At 40.7% G+C, this 14,468-nt stretch overlaps 1 protein-coding gene across 1 annotated transcript in view; it reads left to right on the forward strand.

The window, feature by feature from the left end:
• Positions 1 to 8,568: 8,568 nt before the first annotated feature.
• TNFRSF9 (TNF receptor superfamily member 9) overlaps positions 8,569 to 14,468 on the forward strand; it is a 9,945-nt gene continuing 4,045 nt past the window's right edge. Inside the window, exons 1-5 of the mRNA XM_043990613.1 lie at positions 8,569 to 8,665; positions 9,300 to 9,425; positions 10,244 to 10,381; positions 11,008 to 11,074; positions 13,674 to 13,804. Coding sequence (XP_043846548.1) covers positions 8,569 to 8,665; positions 9,300 to 9,425; positions 10,244 to 10,381; positions 11,008 to 11,074; positions 13,674 to 13,804 — 559 coding nt within the window. The remainder of the gene's footprint in view (positions 8,666 to 9,299; positions 9,426 to 10,243; positions 10,382 to 11,007; positions 11,075 to 13,673; positions 13,805 to 14,468) is intronic.

The following is a 14,468-nucleotide window of genomic DNA, read 5'->3' on the forward strand; positions in this document are numbered from 1 at the left end:
AACACTTATTTGATTCAGATCTAGAAAGAGTAAACACAAAAGAAACAGAAGTGGCATGTCTTCATAGCCGCTGGTGGGGGGAATCCAGGGCCTGTGCTCTATCCACTGCGCCACCTAGCTGCCCCAAGTGTTTGATATTTTAACAGAGAAGAAGAGCATGATTTGATAGTGTATAATTTGACATAAAAATAGGATTTTTAAGGGAGCAACCCCCCACTATATATCTGGGTCTGGATAAATGTGAGTAATGAACCCTCTGGAGTGGGTTAGAATTCTCACTGCATATCTGTATGGAACCAATAACCATATTTACATAATTCTAACTTCAAATAACTTGAATTTGAATACAGGTCACCTCTTCAGGATTCATTACCTACACTAATCAGCATGTCACTGTTATATATCAACAGAATTTTATGTGTTTATTAGTTGAGACAATATTATGTTTGTGATTAATTAGCTAACTCATGAGCCAATCAAGTAAGAATACAGAACGTATCATTGCAGGGCAGTGGAGTACAATGGGGAAAAATTTTGGATTAGAGACAGAAGACCTGGGTTCATCTTTCTCCGCTACTTGTCCCCCCTCTTGGCCTCGGTTTCTTCATCTGCAAAATGAAAGAGTTGGACTAGAAGACATAAGGCCCCTAGCATCTCTGGTTCTATGATCTATGAACTCTAGCAATAGTCCTGCAAAGCAGAACCCAGCCTCTAATCTGAATAGTTCTGAAACAGCTGATTCTTTAATTATGGAATAATAGACCCGCTCTAAATTTGCTCTTGTCTCTGGCTCAGCTAGAAAAGTAGGCTAAAAATAGTGCTGAGAAACCAGATCTGTTACATGGAAGAGAGTTCAGCCACAAAATGTCAGTTTAGTTTAGCCCAATGAAAACAGAGTGCTTAAATGTCAGCAATATGAAGCTGAGTATTTGGTATGACGTATGAATGAGGTCGGCTTGGTTAGGGAGGTGACTTTGAAATGGTGTTAAGGGAGCAGTCAGCACTGTTATTTATGGTCTAACACTCCTACACTAAGCTTAGTGTGTTAAGACTGGGGGCATTCCCATCACCCCAAAGTTAAAGTCCAGATAGCTCTCAATAATTCAGGGACCAATCTTTACCTTTTATTTCATTTCTTCTTCTTCTTCTTCCTTCCTTCCTTCCTCCCTTCCTCCCTTCCTTCCTTCCTTCCTTCCTTCCTTCCTTCCTTCCTTCCTCCCTCCCTCCCTCCCTCCCTCCCTTCCTCCCTCCCTTCCTTCCTTCCTTCCTTCCTTCCTTCCTTCCTTCCTTCCTTCCTTCCTTCCTTCCTTCCTTCCTCCCTCCCTCCCTCCCTCCCTCCCTTCCTTCCTTCCTTTCTTTATTTCTTTCTTTCTTTCTCTTTCTTTCTCTCTCTAAATTTCTCTGTCTTTCTTTCCTTCTTTCTCTTTCTTTTTTTCTTTCCTCCCTTCCTTCTTTCTCTCCCTCTTTCTCTTTCCTTCTTTCTTTCCTTTTTTCTCTTTCTTTTTTCCTTCCTTCCTTCTTTCCTTCCTTCCTTCTTGCTTTCTTTCTTTTTTCTTTCCTCTTTCCTACTTTCTCTTTTTTCTTTCTCTTCCTCCCTCCCTCCCTCCCTCCCTCCCTCCCTCCCTCCCTCCCTCCCTCCCTCCCTTCCTTCCTTCCTTCCTTCCTTCCTTCCTTCCTTCCTTCCTTCCTTCCTTCCTTCCTTCCTTCCTTCCTTCCTTCCTTCCTTCCTTCCTTCCTCTTTCTTTCCATATTTATATTTATTAACCTGTGAGGCAGCTAGGTGGTACAATGGATAGAGCACTTGGCCTGCAGTCAGAAAACCCTGAATTCTGAGCCTCAGACACTTCCTATCTATATGACTCTGAGCAAATCATTTGACCTCTGTCTCCCTCAGTTTCCTTTTATTTTATTTATTTAATTTTTTTTTGGTGAGGCAATTGGGGTTAAGTGACTTGCTCAGGGTCACACAGCTAGTAAGTGTTAAATGTCTGAGGCCGTATTTGAACTCAGATCCTCCTGACTCCAGGGCCGGTGCTCTATCCACTGCGCCACCTACCTGCCCCATCCCTCAGTTTCTTAATCTGTAAAAAAAACAAAAACAAGTGGGGATGGTAATAGTACGTATTACCTCCCAGGGTTATCATGAGATAATATTTGTAAAGAGCTTTGCCAACCTTAAAGAGTCATCTAAATTCTAGCTATTATTATTTTAACTTTCTCATACATCCCTTCTACTCAACTGAATCTTCCCTTGCAACGAACTACAATTAAGGAAAACAAAACACCACATTGGCCATGTCTGACAATGTAGACATCATTTTGTACTTAAAGTCTTTGTTGTTGTTGTTGAGTAATTTTTTTTAGTCACATCTGACTCTTCATGACCCCTTTTGAGGTTTTCTTGGTGGTAGAGATACTATAGTGGATTGCCCCTTCCTTCTCCAGTTCATTTTACAGATGATGAACTGAGGCAAACCGGGTTAAGTGACTTGCCCAGCGTCATACAACTAATAAGTCTCTAAAGCCTAACTTGAACTCAGGTCCTCCTAACTCTAGGCCTGGCTCTCTATCCACTGTACCACCTAGGTTCCCTACTTAGAGTCTACCATCTCTCTACTGAAAAAGGGAAGCATGTTTTGCCTTCAGTCCTCTGAAGTCAAGGTTGATCATTAACACTGAGGAGAATTCTGATGTCTTTTTTTTTTAGTGAGGCAATTGGGGTTAAGTGACTTGCTCAGGGTCACACAGCTAGTAAGTGTTAAGTGTCTGAGGCCGGATTTGAACTCAGGTCCTCCTGACTCCAGGGCTGGTGCTCTATCCACTGTGCCACCTAGCTGCCCCTCTGATGTCTTTTAATATTTGTTTCCCTTTAGATCCCTATGTAAATTATTCTCTTAGTTCTTACTTTGTTCTGTATCAGTTCACACAAGTCTTCTTAAGTTTCTCTGAATTCTTCCTTTTTTTTTTTTCTCTCAGTATAATAACATTCCCATACAAAACCTTTAGTAACCTGAAGACTGCAATGGAACAGAACACCTCCTTTCCCCAAAACAGATTGAAGGCTCCTCTGACCAGCTATTATCAGACTGTAATGAAACTCAGTTTCAAAGAAGTTTTGACTTACTCAAAGTCAACTGACTAGTAAGTGATGGAACTGTGACTCAAATATAATTCTGACTTTGAGTTTCTGTTTGAACCCATTTTTCTGTAGAGGTCTCATAAGTTCTCCATAGCTATACCCAATGGTACCATCATGAATCATTGGGACTATTTTCTGCCCTCTCCCTCCTGCCCTTTTGCTGTCCTCCCCTTCTCCCTGCATTCCCCCGCCCCGCCCTCAACTCCAGCATCAATTTCACATCCACAATCAGGAATTCAACCCACACATGCCCATGCTAAAAACAATCACCAAAAAATAAAAAAAAAAACCCAAAACAATTACCATCTTCCTCTGGCTTGTCTCATTTCTCCGAGCTTACAAATGTAACAAATACTTTGCCTTCCAGTTTTGTACTTTTTGCACAAACCTTTAACCTCTTGTCTACAGTGCCTTTTTGGTGAAGTTGAACTTTATACTCTCTTCCTTTTTTATTTTTAACCTCAGAGTACTTTTTAGTAAGAAGAGAAACAGAAAATAGAAGGAAATATTTGGACCAGATTATGAGAATATCAGTTGCTAGTCTGAATGTATTTTAAACATACCATTTGATAAGCAAAATTAGAGCTTACTCTTGCTTGGACTTCCCATTCTTGGCTTAGGGTGTGAAAATGGAAAGCTCCTAGAAATCAGAAGACCTGCATTCTAAATTCTACTACTGATTACCTCTCTGACCTTAAGCAAGGCACAGTGTCTTGAGCCACAATTTCTCCACTGGACTTGATGATTGATTAATTATTAGGAAAGTGTCTTATAAAACCACAGAGAGTGAGGTGTTATAACAATTTCATCTTTTCTCATGTTTTCTATTTAATCTCCTTTGTTAAGTTCTGTACCATATTTTTGCTGTTATTCAATCATCTTTTAATTGTGTCCAACTCTCCATGACCCCATTTGGGGTTTTCTTGGCAAAGATACTGGAGTGTTTTGCCATTTCCTTTTCCAGTTCATTTTACAGATGAAAAAACAGGTAAACAGGATTAAGTGACTTGCCCAGGGGTCACACAGCTAGTAAGTATTTGAAGCTGGATTTGAACTCAGATCCTCCTGACTCCAGAACTGGTGCTATATCCACTGCACCATCCAGTAGCCTTATCCATCTCTTTACCTTACTGTTTTATGTGACTGGACTTGTATCCCAGATATAGAGACAATGTAAAGAGATATAGGATCTTCAAATAAATGCTTAAAGAATCATTTCTAAAAAAATCCTTGGATACTTCCCTTCCCCCTTGCTTTACCTTTTTGTTATTTAAAATGGAAATTATTGAAGGAATAAATTAATGAATAAAAAGATATTTATTGTCTACTATGTGCCAACCATCATTGAGGATATAAATACAAAAGTGATACAGTGCCTATCCTCAAGGAACTTACATTATGATGGGAGAAAATAATGTGTGTGTGTGTGTGTGTGTGTGTGTGTGTGTGTGTGTGTGTACATTGGCAAATAGGTGGTGCAGTAGATAGAGTACCAGCCCTGGAATCAGGTGGACTTGTATCCAAATTTGGCCTCAGACACTAGCTGTGTGACCCTGGACAAGTCATTAAACCCTCTCTCAGCTTTCCCATCTGTAAAATGGGCTAGAGAAGGAAATGGCAAACCAGTATCTTTGCCAAGAAAACCCCAAATAGGTTCATGAAGAGCTGGACATGCTTGAAAGGACTCAACAACAATAACAATGTATACACACATGTATCACATATGCATATATACATATATGTATATGTGTACAAATAAACCAACAAATAAGTGAATGTATAAATTAAAAAATGGCAGTAGTCAAGCAAGGGTGTTTTAGTCTGGGGAGGCACAGGAATGGCGAATTGATTGATTGATCAACATGCCCTTTCCATAAGCAATGGTCATATTCTTTAACTACTATTTCTAGAACAAGAGTATGGAAGTGGGAGAGAGGAGCAGAGTACACATGAGGCAGCAAGGCAGGTGGCAAGATGACCAGGGTGGGTGGACGAATGGATGGATGGGATATGAAATAGATATAGATTGTCCTCACTCACTCATCTATCAGGAGCATTCATTCCCAGGGCAGGAGTTTCAAAGCTGATTGGACTATCTCCCTCAGGGAGGGGAGGGTAAACATGGTCTCTAGAGGTACAGTCTCGACCAAGCTACTCTAGGTGAGCTAAAGAGGGTAGAGAGCAGCATCAAGCTATTCTGGGTAATATTCCAATTCTTCAGTATATCCAGGGACACAGTTAGCAAGCCATTCTTGGCTGTGTCTATATGATTTATGTCCTCCCAGAAGCTAGCTCATGACAGCGAGTCCGCCTGCTAGGGGAGGATAACGGGAGGATCCTCCTTTTCTCTTGACATCAAGATAATCTATTCTAAGAAAAAGAAAAAGTCAAATCTTACTAGCTCTGTCCTTAATAAGGATAAGAACTACAGTTGGGATTTCATTGGTATAAAGAACTCTTAGAGGAGATTACTCCTCTTGATGCAGATTTGTGACTTCTCTGAAATGTAATCTTACAGAATTGCTTAGAAACACTTTTTGCAAATGCTTATATGGTCTATCTAAAGAACTTTAAAGAGTTCTCAAAAAACTAATTGAAATAATAAATTCAGAAAATTCACGAGATGGAAAACAAATTCACACAAACGAAGAATACACAGCTGAGAGAGATAAATGGAGAAATTCCATTAAAAATAACTACAGGATTTATGAAATATTTGGGAGTCTATCTTCCAAGACACATCTAGGAATTATATGAATCCATTCTATCACCAAGCTGTTAATACTGTATATTTTATATGACAAAAAGTACCCCAGGTTCTTATTATAACATTGCTCAGTAATGAGTTGAAGTTAGTGCATGTTTTTAAGTTTCTGTTTTCCCCTGTTAGAATGTAAGTTCCTTGAGGACAGACACTGTCCTGTTTCTTTGTATCTCCCTAGTGTTTAACCCTGTCCCTGGAAGATAGTAAGCACTTAACACATTCTCTCTCTCTCTCTCTCTCTCTCTCTCTCTCTCTCTCTCTCTCTCTCTCTCTCTCTGTATCTGTCTTTGTCTCTCCCTTCTTCCTTCTCTCTCTCCCCCTCCTTTCCTCTTTCTCTCCCTCCCTTCTTCTGTCTCTCCCTTCTTCCTTCGCTCTCTTTCTCTCTCTCTCTCTCTCTCTCTCTCTCTCTCTCTCTCTCTCTCTCTCTCTCTCTCTCTCTCTCTCCCTCTCTCCCCTTTCCTCCCTCTCTCCCTCTCCCCCCTCTCCTCTTTCCTCCCCCTCCCCCTCTCCCCCCTCCCTCTCTCCCTCTCCCTCTCTCCCCCTCCCTTCTCTCTCTCTGTCTCTCTGTCTCTCTCTCCCCTTCTCTCTCCCTCTCTCCACTCATCAGCCCTTCCACCATGGGCTCTAGCTTCAACTCCCCATTTTCTATGATCCTAGGAAATATAGCTTAAAAAAAAAACAGGGAAAGACTTTACTTTTCTACTCATCCCTTGTAAGTTTCTTCCTAGCACATAGTAGGCACCTAATAAGTGCTTGTTACAAGGTATGGTTCCCTGGGTTGGGGAGGGGAGAGAGATATATTGGGAAATAAAGGCAATATAAAAATAAAAAATAAAAGATAACAATAAAAATTGTAAATAATAAAATGTAAATATCCATTTTCTATGGATATTTAAAAAGGATGAGACAGCCTGGCATAGATGGTGGCCCACGGAGTCAGGAAATCCTGGGTTGGGGGTCCACCTTTGACACATCCAGACTCTGTGAGCTGAAGCAACTTATTTAACTTCTCAGGGCTATAGGCAACCCTATAAGACATGCAGCTTCAGATGGGGTGCCTTCTGCTTCGTCAAAGGGAGTTTCCATGCTGGGAGTTCCCTATATTGATTAAAATCATAGGTCTAGGTTCCCTCCAAAAAATTTACTGAGTAATATTTTGCTCATTGGGCAATCCAGTGTATGTGCCACACTGCTGTGATCTCCACTTATAGGAAATTGCTTTAGCCCAATGCTGACACAGACTGTGAAAGCCATCCCTTTTTATTCTTACAAAATTCCCAAAGTTCCCAGGCATGTGACAGGACAGGGTTCAAGGGGATATCTCGGGGTTCAAATGATTGTTATTATGGGGCCTCAAACATTCCAAGGGCAGAGTAAAAGGTGGTGTTAGAGGGTTCTTTTAAGTGACTAAATCCTTTGATTTCTTAGGGAAACCTAAGAAAAATCCTAATAGAGGGTTGAAGACTGCTTCTAAGAAATGATCTGAGACCTCATTAACCATGGTAAGAAGGGGCTGTAGGGGATTTTGGGGGCTGTCAACTTCAGCTTTGATAGAGCTCCAATTAAAATCATTAAGGGGATTTCCCAAGAGGCTCCTCCTCTTCCCCACCACCCCCACTGAGTCACCCGAGCTTGTGGGGAAGGTTGAGAAGGGATCGGCTATAAAAATGCTCACAGTTCCTGAATCTCAAGAAATTGAACTCTTTGAATGCAGCCCCGAAACTTACACAGGTTTGTTCTTGGCAGAATTTCCTCCATTTTTTACCTTTCTGAGCTTCCTGTTTCCTTCTCATTTCATTGTTTGTTAGTATCCAGTGATTCCGTTTTGATCAGGTCTTGGGAGCCTGGAATAAAACATGTTATAAAAGAGAGTATCTATTTTACTTAATATTTCCTTTGCTTTGTTCTGGATATCAGAACAAATGGATGTCTGCAAAGAAGACAGGGAAATAGCAGGAAAGTTTGAGCAGAGGGATGCTGCCCCATGCCCAAATGATCACTTTAATCGATGTTGAAACTTTTGGCTTATCTATTTTAGGCTTTAGTGATCAATAATGCCAATGAGAGAGATCCAAATTTCTACCAAAAAAGGCATTGATAAGTATTTCTCTCTACTGCCAGGCTTCTTCAGGAACTTCTACCCAATAGATTATAAACTCCTTGAGGGAAGGAACTGTTTCACTTCTGTCTTTGTATCCCCGTAGTTTTGCATAGTGCCTAGCACTTAGCAGGTGTTTAAGAATTACTGTTGATGGATGGATTGATTGACCAAGTGTGTCTTGTTCTTAGGTATGCAGAAAGTATCACTGACCTCTGGATGCCATTGCTGGAGAACTCTGAAATTGGACCTGCCTCATGGTGATACTTTCGAAGCTATTTCTACAGTTAGGAAATAACAGGCAAATTTATACCAAAGAGGGTAGACACTGCTGAATCTCTGGCTTGTCAGAGCACAGCTGCTTCTGCTGTTTTTCTAGAACAAGCCTGGGTTGATGTCTGTGGATTTTTGTAGGTTATCAACACATTTCCAGATAGGCAATTGGTTTACAAGGAAAATAATCTACCTTTATCACATGCAAGTGTCTCAAGAGTGAAGATTGTGACAACAGGCTAAGGTGCTGTGGGAACTGACCTTCTGTGTACCACCTTTCTCCAAGACTCCGACATGGTACATAGCTATGATAAACTGGAGACGATGCTGACTTTTGCCATACTCTCCTGGGTAACTTTGGTTCAGGGTTCCTGCAGTAGCTGTCCAGCTGGTAAGAATGAAATCTAAGGACATATTTGTGTCTATCCTTCTGATTGATTCTTTTTTTTTTATTTTTTTTTGCGGGGCAGTGGGGGTTAAGTGACTTGCCCAGGGTCACACAGCTAGTAAGTGTCAAGTGTTGAGGCCGGATTTGAACTCAGGTACTCCTGAATCCAGGGCCGGTGCTTTAACCACTGTGCTATCTAGCCGCCCCCCACTTCTGATTGATTCTTAATTCCAGGGTCACTCTACTTGATTCTAATTCACTTCTTGGGTTCATCCTGAATATAATTTTAGTGGAAGAGTTATGAAAAGTCCCTTCTTAGTGGATCCAGTTATTAGGATAAGGAATGGTTTTGTTCTAATTTACCCATAAGATTGTATATAGTCTATTTTAATTCTACTTTATTTGTGTCTTGTTCTTTCTGATTCTCTGTTCATGCCTGAAGCATGAAGAGTCCAGTTTTAAAAGCCAGTCACCCCCTAGTCAAAATATAACTCCATTACACTAGTACCTGGGAAACACTAAATTTCCTGCATTCTTATTTCCCCCCATGTCTTTAGATATTTTTAAATTCTACAGTAAAGATTGTAAAGTGCCAAAGGCTGGCAGAATCTCTTGATTCTTTTCTCTTTTCCCTTAGGGACTTTCTGGAATGGTACAGACTGTGGAAAAAACAAAAATCAGGCTTGTATCCCATGCCCCCCAAATAGTTTCTCTAGTACAGCTGGTGAACAGAGGAAATGTGACATATGTAGGAAGTGTGAAGGTAAGAGCTCATACATTTATGTGGGTCTATAAATCCATATGCATATGTATGTATGGTCAATTTCAGATAAGTGATGAAATAAACAAACGTTGATTCTCTAATATGTTAAGTTTCTCTCTATGCTCATGACTTTAAAATTATTTAAAAATATCCTGTGTTTTTAGATCATTTAAATTTACAAATATGTCTTTTCCCTTTATACTACCCATTGAGCCATCGCTTAAGACAAAGAATTTTTAGAAATCAGTTCAGTGAAACTAAGCAACACATCCAACAGGATTGACAGTGTATGCAGTACTCCACACCTGAAGTTCCCCACCCTGGCAAAGAAGAAATGGATGTCCATTTTCTTGCCTCTCTTCCATTTCCACTACTCAAATGTCATGAGTGCTATTTCCTATATGTACTGAGAAATTTTTAAAGAAATGACTGTAGTGGTAACTACATGTTTTGGGTTTTCTAAAATGTGAGAAGTAGCATTTTATTGAAAATCTATTCCAGATGAAATGCTATTTCACGGTTGATGGGAATGTGCTTCTAGTAACCCAAATGAAGGAATTATGTTCCTAGAGTTAACACTAAAAGTCATGAGAAATTTTATTACTATTGTCCTGTATTCAGTTTTATTGCAATTCAGCAAGCATTTATTTGCTTAACATTGTGGTAGGCACTAGAGATAAATGAGCAAAAATGGAACAGCCTGTGACCTAAGGAACTTACATTTTACTGGTTGGGGTTGGGGAAAAGTTTCATTGTAGAACTTGTCAATCAGCATTTGTGCCCTATTTTCAAATGGATTTGGATTTTTTTTAAAAAAGGTATTTTCATAACTAAGAGACATTGTACTCCAACAAGTAATACAGAGTGTGATTGTACGTCCGGGTTTCATTGTTCTGGAGCAGGATGTTATAGGTGTCAACGGAATTGCAAGCAAGGTCAAGAATTTATAGGAAATGGTAGGTCTGCTTCTCCCTCACTCCGCCCCCCCCCCAAGTCTGTTAGAAATTCTAAGCTTGTTAATGGTTCCAAGACCATATAGGCAGGCTCCTAGGCAGCATGGTAGAATGAAAAAGAATACTAGACTTGCACTGGGAGGATCTGGCTTTAAATCCTGACTGCCATTTACTATTTAGATGATCTGGGGTATGCTATTTAACTTCCCTGGGCCTCAGTTTCTTCATCTGTAAAATGAAGGGTTTGGACTCAAACGAGTACTAAGGGTTTTTTCTAGTTCTAAACCTATGATCTCATTAGATGTAACATTTAATGACACATGTACAAGTGACCGAGTCAAGCATACTAGTAAATAAGGATTTCCTTGAATAAATCCTAATTTGAATATTAGTCATCCATTCTATATATCACAGTACTTTCAAACCTATTCATTCCTATACAGGTTCCTTAAATGCTTGTCATTAGAGTGAAAACCTCAAGGCTATTTCAAATCACAGGGCTTTGAGAACTGTTGCACAGTCAAACATGATTTTATGTTAAAAAAATCATTATGATGTTTACACGAGGCAAAAATTTTAAATGATGAAGATACTTATGCTTTCCCACCTCTGTTTTCCCTTTTTGCAAGGTTGTAGAGACTGTAGTTTTGGTACCTTTAATGATCAGACACGAGGGAGCTGCAGACACTGGACAAAGTATGTATAACATTATTTACATTTAGATTATTGAATGATGGTTCCAGGTTAAATATATAATATTATGTATATATATATATATATATGTAAATATATTAGTGAGGTAATTGGGGTTAAGTGACTTGCCCAGGGTCACACAGCTAGCATTAAGTGTCTGAGGCCATATTTGAACTCAGGTCCTCCTGACTCCAGGGCCGGTGCTCTATCCACTGCGCCACCTAGCTGCCCCCAAATTTATATTTTAAGATAAGGAATGCTAAAGTTTTACAAATCAGTCAAGCACATGATGCCTTCTCTTATCATTTCAGTGTTGATGGTTCCTTGGGTTCTGTCCAAGGTTCTCTTCTCTGTCTACATTTTCTCCTTGGCCAGTTCAGCCACAGTTGCAGCTTCAGTGACAAGAGAATGGTGGTGCCCTCAGCAGTAATGTTATGAAAAAGTAAAATTATGAAGGAGGGAGGGCTTGGGAGGAAAGATGATGAATTTAGTTTTGGGCAGGTTGACTGAGGTAGCTATAGGACATTCAGTTCAAGATGTCCAATAGGCAGTTGAAGATTTGAGAGTAGAGATCACCAAAAAAGATTAGGCTGACTTCTGGGCCTGTGACTCCCTTCACCTCCTATCACCTCCCATCGCCTCCTTCTATGCTCTGACTTCTTTTTGTTTGTTTTGGTTTTTTTTTGGTGAGGCAATTGGGGTTAAGTGACTTGTCCAGGGTCACACAGCTAGTAAGTGTTAAGTGTCTGAGGCCGGATTTGAACTCAGGTCCTCCTGACTCCAGGGCCGGTGCTCTATCCACTGCGCCACCTGGCTGCCCCTCTGCTCTGACTTCTAATCCTAAATTTCCTATAGCATCCTCCGTATACACAACCCCATCAAAAGAAGTCCTGTTCCCCCCTCAACTGAAGAATAAGGGGGTTGGCCTGGATCACTTCAAAAGTCCCTTCCAGATCTAAGATTATGATCAATGATCCCAGTCATGTAGGATGGAAACCTCTAAGTCACCTTTGACCCCTCCTTACACATTGCTTGTAATCTGTGGCTAAGTCCTGTTGTTTCTACTTTTATAGTATATTCTCTTTATGCACCTTTGTTTGGGTCAGACTGATCCAGACACCATTCACACCATGCACATCTCCACCTCTGCCTTTTTTTCTCTGTTGTTCCTTCTGCCTGGCATGCCCCTTACCTTCACCGTACCAGTTCCTACCCATCATTCTTCAAGGCCTAGCTCAGATGTCATTTTTTCCCAGAATCTTCCCTGATCCCCCAGTCAGAAACACTCAATCCTTTTTTTTTTTTTTTTTGACTTCTCACAGGACTCTATTCTGGTCTCAGACACTTACTAGCAGTGTGATCCTGGGTGAGTCACTTAACCATGTTTGCCTCAGTTTCCCCATCTGTCAAATGAATTGGAGAAGGAAATGGCAAACCACTCTAGTATCTCTGCCAAGAAAACCTTCAGTGGGGTCACAAAGAGTCAGATACAACTAAAACGACTGAACAAAACCCCCCCAAACCATAGAACTCTGTACCTCTTATTACGTTTTCACGTCTTATCTTGTATTGGAGAAACAGTGTGATATAGTGTAGAAAACTCCAGTATTAGAGCCTGGTTTAAAACCCTACACTACCATTTTTGCCAAATCATTTTCTTTTTTTTTTTAGTGAGGCAATTGGGGTTAAGTGACTTGCCCAGGGTCACACAGCTAGTAACTGTTAAGTGTCTGAGGCTGGATTTGAACTCAGGTACTCCTGACTCCAGGGCTGGTGCCCTATCCACTGCGCCATCTAGCTGCCCCATCACTTTCTTTTTTTTTTGGGGGGGGGAATGAGGGTTAAGTGACTTGCCCAGGGTCACACAGCTAGTAAGTGTCAAGTGTCTGAAGTCGGATTTGAACTCAGGTCCTCCTGAATCCAGGGCCGGTGCTTTATCTACTGCGCCACCTAGCTGCCCCACCACATCACTTTCTGAGCCTCAGTTTTCTATGTCTGTAAAATGGAGATAATAGTATAGAGTTGTGAGGAAAGAGCTTTTAAAAGGTAGCAAAGACTAGTTGATCACTATTATGATGATTACAGTAGTTATTTGTGACTCCTTCCATGATGCCTCCTCCTCCCATCATTTCAATGTTGATGGTTCCTTGGGTTCTTATCCCCCTTCCTAGATTGTAAGCTCCAGGAGAGCAGGAGGCTGCTGTCAATTTCTTTGTATCCTCCATGCCTTATTTATAGCCATTGTTGGTCTCCAAAGGGATATTTCAAATCTATTCTCCAAGAATCTAAGAAGTATTTAGGGTCAATGTAAGGAAAAACCTCCCAACAGTTAGGGTCCAAGAGTGAAATGGGATATCCCCTTAACTGGAAACTGGACATTCAGATGTTGTAGGATACTTTAGACAGGATTCTGTGTTGGACTGGAGTGCCGTGAACATCCAACGCTAAAGTTCTATGATCCCGTGAAGTATTTATTGAGGGTTAACTGCAAATTCATTTTATTATTAGCTTTCTGTGAACTTAAATAGAAATAACTGCTTTAGCTTCTGGAATTAATCATGTACAAGTTCTAACCCTTTGATTGTTTCTCATTTAACTTCAGCTGCTCTTTGGGTGGACTAGTTGTCCTTGTAAATGGAACCAATAAACGAGATGTGGTATGTGGATCCATCAAAACAGATGCCACTCTGAATGCGGTCTCCGTGACAGTGCCCATTTTTCTCACGCGTACTGGTGAGCTGTTGATTAATATCTGATTAATCTAAATCTGTCATAGCTGTTCTGTAATAGCAGTAGCTTAGACCATTGGGTATACACCATCTCAGCAAGGAGTGGCTTTCAACTCTGGAGCTAAGCCAAGAGTAAGTCAGATGATAGAGACGCAAACGTACCCAGTGGAGCCTCCAAGAGTTGACACTTAAACAGAATTCTGATTTGTATACAAGTATTATCTATCTTAAGAGGTGACATACCGTGGTGAATAGAGAATTGTCCTTAGATGTGAGAAGGTCCAGGTTTAATTGACTGTGTGACCCTGGGCAAGTCTCTTACCATCTTAACAGTGTCCTAGGCCACTCTCTTTTCTTTTTTCCCCCTTTTTCTTTTTGGCCAGGCAATGGGGGTTAAGTGAGTAGCCCAAGGTCACACAGCTAGTAAGTGTCAAGGGTCTGAAGCTGGATTTGAACTCAGGTCCTCCTGAATCCAGGGCTGGTGCTTGATCCACTGTACCACCTAGCTGCCCCAGGCTACTCTCTAAGATGATAAGTTGTAGAGAAGGTGCTTCTGTCTCCTTTCCTTTCCCTCTCTGCAGTCTGGCTTCCAACATCATCATTCAACTGAAACTGGTCTCTCCAAATTACTAATGATTTAATTCATTGCCAAATCTAAGGGTCTTTTT

The sequence above is a fragment of the Dromiciops gliroides genome, chromosome 3 (assembly GCF_019393635.1).
Source record: "Dromiciops gliroides isolate mDroGli1 chromosome 3, mDroGli1.pri, whole genome shotgun sequence".
Classification (NCBI taxonomy): Eukaryota; Metazoa; Chordata; class Mammalia; order Microbiotheria; family Microbiotheriidae; genus Dromiciops; species Dromiciops gliroides.